Here is a 3836-nt window from a genome sequence, read left to right as displayed (position 1 = left end):
CTCTAGTCCTGCAGATAGCCCTCCATACACCAAGGATCTGCAGTCGAAGTGGGGGAAGACAAGAGAGGATACTAGGAGCTGACGAGTGTTCTGAGGAATGGAATTACGGAATTTTAGGAATTGTTTGAATTGAAGTATTATAATGCAATTTGACTGGCCACTGAAAAGGTAGAAATTATTTAGGTGAATCGTACTATTTAAAAATTTAAAATAAAAGACTCAAATTAAATTCAATTATCTCAATTGAAAATGCGTTTTTTATTTTGAATATTATATCCTTATCTTTTTAAATCAGAAACATTCCGAACCAATTAAAATAATTGTATTAACTGTGAAAATTATTTTACAATTAAATGAGATTATGTTACAGTTTTCATGAATACTATGCTGATGAAAGTATTTCACTAATATATTATGAGGAAGGGTATTAATATTTTGATTGAATCTCAAACTAATGGGAATAATCGTTGTTTACTGCAAAGAGCTGAGTGAATATTCTGACGAGCCTTTGAATATTTAATTCTAAGTTCTTAAGTCTACTCTTTTCATACTTTTTTTTGGTCTCATGTTTTATTAAATTTGCATTTCCCAGGTGTACCATGATAAAATAATGTTTTTGACCATAGTCATTAGGGAGCTTTAAATATGCAATGTTTTAATATCAATTTTATCGAATGCAAGACTTCTTCAGCAGGAGGAGAGGCATTAATTACGGAGTCCCTCCAACGCAAATGTCCAAGGTGTCATCCAGAACAAGGGTTGATGACCGCATCCCAACCTTGGTTACATTAAACCCGCTCCAGTTCCTTTGTACGTTCACTTCTCGACCTGTTAATGTCAAGAACGAGCTCATCGAACACGATAGCCAGAAAGATATTTCATTTTCTTCAGACGGTTATGGGATATTAATAAACTATACAAAAACTAAACAAAAGTGATCTATTCCTTACCCTAACCTTAGCCTGATATAGGCAACCCACCAATTCAATTGTTCATAACCGTTGCGCATCTTATGACCTCAAGTCTATTCAGTCCTAGATATTAATATTCAAAACTTATTCAGTTATGCGTCAGACTTGGTATTATTCAGTTGTATTAAAGGATTGGAATAATCTTGTTTTCAAGGATTAATTGATGTATTCATTTTCTAATTGTGCAGCATAGTTTTTTACTTACCAATATCACTGATACTTCTTTACGTTTATGTTTTTTTATAAATTTATTTTCTATTTATTTAGGCTCGGATCTTGTTAATAGTTATAAATCAACAATGAAAAAGCAGATTTCTATGATTATATTGAGTCTATTATAAATTTGTATAAACGATTTTTTTTTAGTAACTTTATAACTCGACTTCTGAATACAATGCAACATATCCAAATGAATCAATAATTATTATTCCTACCTGTATGAGTATTGACCATCTCCTTGGTTAGGGTTGTTCTGGTAGGAAATGATGGGAATTACTGGTCCTGAAGGAGCAAATCCACCAGCACCACCACCAACACCACCACCTGCTCCGGCACCAGTGTAAGTTGGTGGGGAAACGAAGCCACCTCCAGCACCTACTCCAGGTCTAGGAGGAAGATAGGAGCTCAGCTGTGCACCATAGGCGCAGGAGACGAGGAAAGATACGAGAACCTGCAAGAGAGAAATATTTTTAAAAAAAGAGCCAAATGGTTGAACAAATAATAAATCAATATGGCTAACTGTTTAGAGCAGTATTCTACTAAAATAGTGAGATGCATAGTTGTAAACATAACTATTAGTTATTTCTGAAATGGCGTATTTTTAAATTCTTGATAACGTTATATTTGACTTATTGTTACAGATATTAGGTAGCAAATAATTTATAATTTTTTTGTAAGTCAATTGACCATTCTGTGTTAGATAGTGACGTATTTTCCATGTTATATAAACATCATACAATTATATTTATATGAAACATATAAGAAATTATATTTTAGTAGGCAAATTGATCTGGTGTATTTGGAATAACGGATTAAAAAAAAAATCGAAATGTAATAGCATGATATCAAAATGATCAGAGAGAATGCCCCGCGCATTGGCGTGATACCAACCCTCAAGACTTCGAATCGATCCCACAACCCTCCAAACTATGTATCTATAAATCCATAAACTACAAGATAGTTATTAACTTTTTGCAGACATACTATCGATGAAATATTTAATTATTTTGTGTTTATAAATTATAGTCTTAAATTTATGAGTTTTATTATTGGTGAATAGTACCTTAAAGGGAATTTTAATTAGTTTTGCTTACGACTTCAATTACTTGTGATACGACTCGGTTTCTTCCTTATGCCGATTCACGGATTCTGTTTAAGGTGCGGTTACGAGATTACTCGAGTAATTGGAAAAGATTGATCGAAAGTGCATTATTATACAACTGATGTAGGCTCATTTCATCGCTGAACGTCTTCAGTCGGAAAGTTGTTTACGTATGGAGATTCAAAAGCGCAATGTTTTTTTTAAAAAAATGGTACGGGAGCTGAGTATTTTCAAGTGAATTCATTTTTACTGTAACTTATAGTTCATATATTGTAGGAAATTGAATTATAATTTACTGACTCATAAAAAATAATGAATTATAGGGTATTAAATTTAAGGTAAAATACTAAAACATTGCTGTTTTATCATCTATGATTTTTCTGAGGTATTATTAGTATATTAATTGCTATGCAATACTGATTAGCTATCCTCAATTAAATAAATCTCGGTAATGAACTTAGTTAAATGCGGCAGTATTTATTTGAAAGCAATTATACCTGTCCACTGTTTTTATAGAGCTTTTTAATATTAAGGATAATATGGAAGTTATCAATACTTTTTTATCCCATGCTATACTGCAATTTTCGATACTATACTAATTCAAAAATAATCAATAAATGTTATAATAGACTCTAATAGCTATACAAGAGACATAAATGATAAAACAGTTATTAGAAAAGAGTTTTTTGAAAATATAAAATTTAGTTGATTGAAAATTTTAAAGAATGATTAAATTTATATATATATATATTGCAAACTAGTTTTTTTGTTTTTTTTTAAGAAGTAGACCGAATATTTTTGATATTATGACTTCAGTAACTAAAAGTAAATATATATATATTGGAGTACTCACGAAGGAGTTCATGTTGCTGACGCTCTACTGTGTGTGAGTTAGGGTGTAGAGGCGACTCTAGCCTTTTATATCTGCCAGAGAGAGGATCCGCCCCACCCCAAGAAGGCCGTTTGCGCAAGTTTCCTGCAAAGTTCAACCCTTCTAGGTCCCACCCCATGTCCAGAACTGTATCATCTTTGAAATACAAGGAAAGACTACAATATTTAAGACTGTAATGATAAATATGTATAATTTTTAAATAAAATATATAAAGAGGCAAGATTTACCAATGAATAGTTTGTCTTATCTTATAATTTTTACTATATGAGTTTCTAGCAGCAGGCATGGTTATATTTCTAGCATATAGCATGATCTTTTGAGGATTAGTGTTTTTATTTGAGAATTTCCCAGTTAATTTTTACTCATTAATAATTATTATCTTGATAAGGATAATAAAATCTGAATTTTGTTATTCATAACGAAGTCAAATTATTATTGAATACTGTATTGGTCGTGGAATACTCGACTTACACTTGACAGTCTGAAAAAATGGAGTAGTAAAAATTAATGAAAGACTTTAGCCAAGAATCATAACAATTGTAATTTATTATTTCAAACCATCGATTGCTTAGCCACCAGCATAATTCTAAAATTGTATAGCAATACCGCTAGAGTGATTTTGATTTTGTTATATCTGTGTCATAAAGCATTT

General features: G+C 31.3%; 1 protein-coding gene across 1 annotated transcript in view; it reads right to left on the bottom strand.

The window, feature by feature from the left end:
- Positions 1 to 3223, bottom strand: part of LOC106682356 (endocuticle structural glycoprotein SgAbd-4) — a 7249-nt gene extending 4026 nt beyond the window's left edge. The window contains exons 1-2 of the mRNA XM_067051074.1: positions 3146 to 3223; positions 1406 to 1641 (exon numbers count right to left, since the gene is read on the bottom strand). Coding sequence (XP_066907175.1) covers positions 1406 to 1641; positions 3146 to 3157 — 248 coding nt within the window. The 5' untranslated portion in view covers positions 3158 to 3223. The remainder of the gene's footprint in view (positions 1 to 1405; positions 1642 to 3145) is intronic.
- Between the last annotated feature and the right edge of the window lie 613 nt (positions 3224 to 3836).

The sequence above is a fragment of the Halyomorpha halys genome, unplaced genomic scaffold, assembly GCF_000696795.3.
Source record: "Halyomorpha halys isolate HHAL.00 unplaced genomic scaffold, Hhal_1.1 Scaffold408.1, whole genome shotgun sequence".
Lineage (NCBI taxonomy): Eukaryota > Metazoa > Arthropoda > Insecta > Hemiptera > Pentatomidae > Halyomorpha > Halyomorpha halys.
This window is presented reverse-complemented; position numbering and strand designations above follow the sequence as displayed.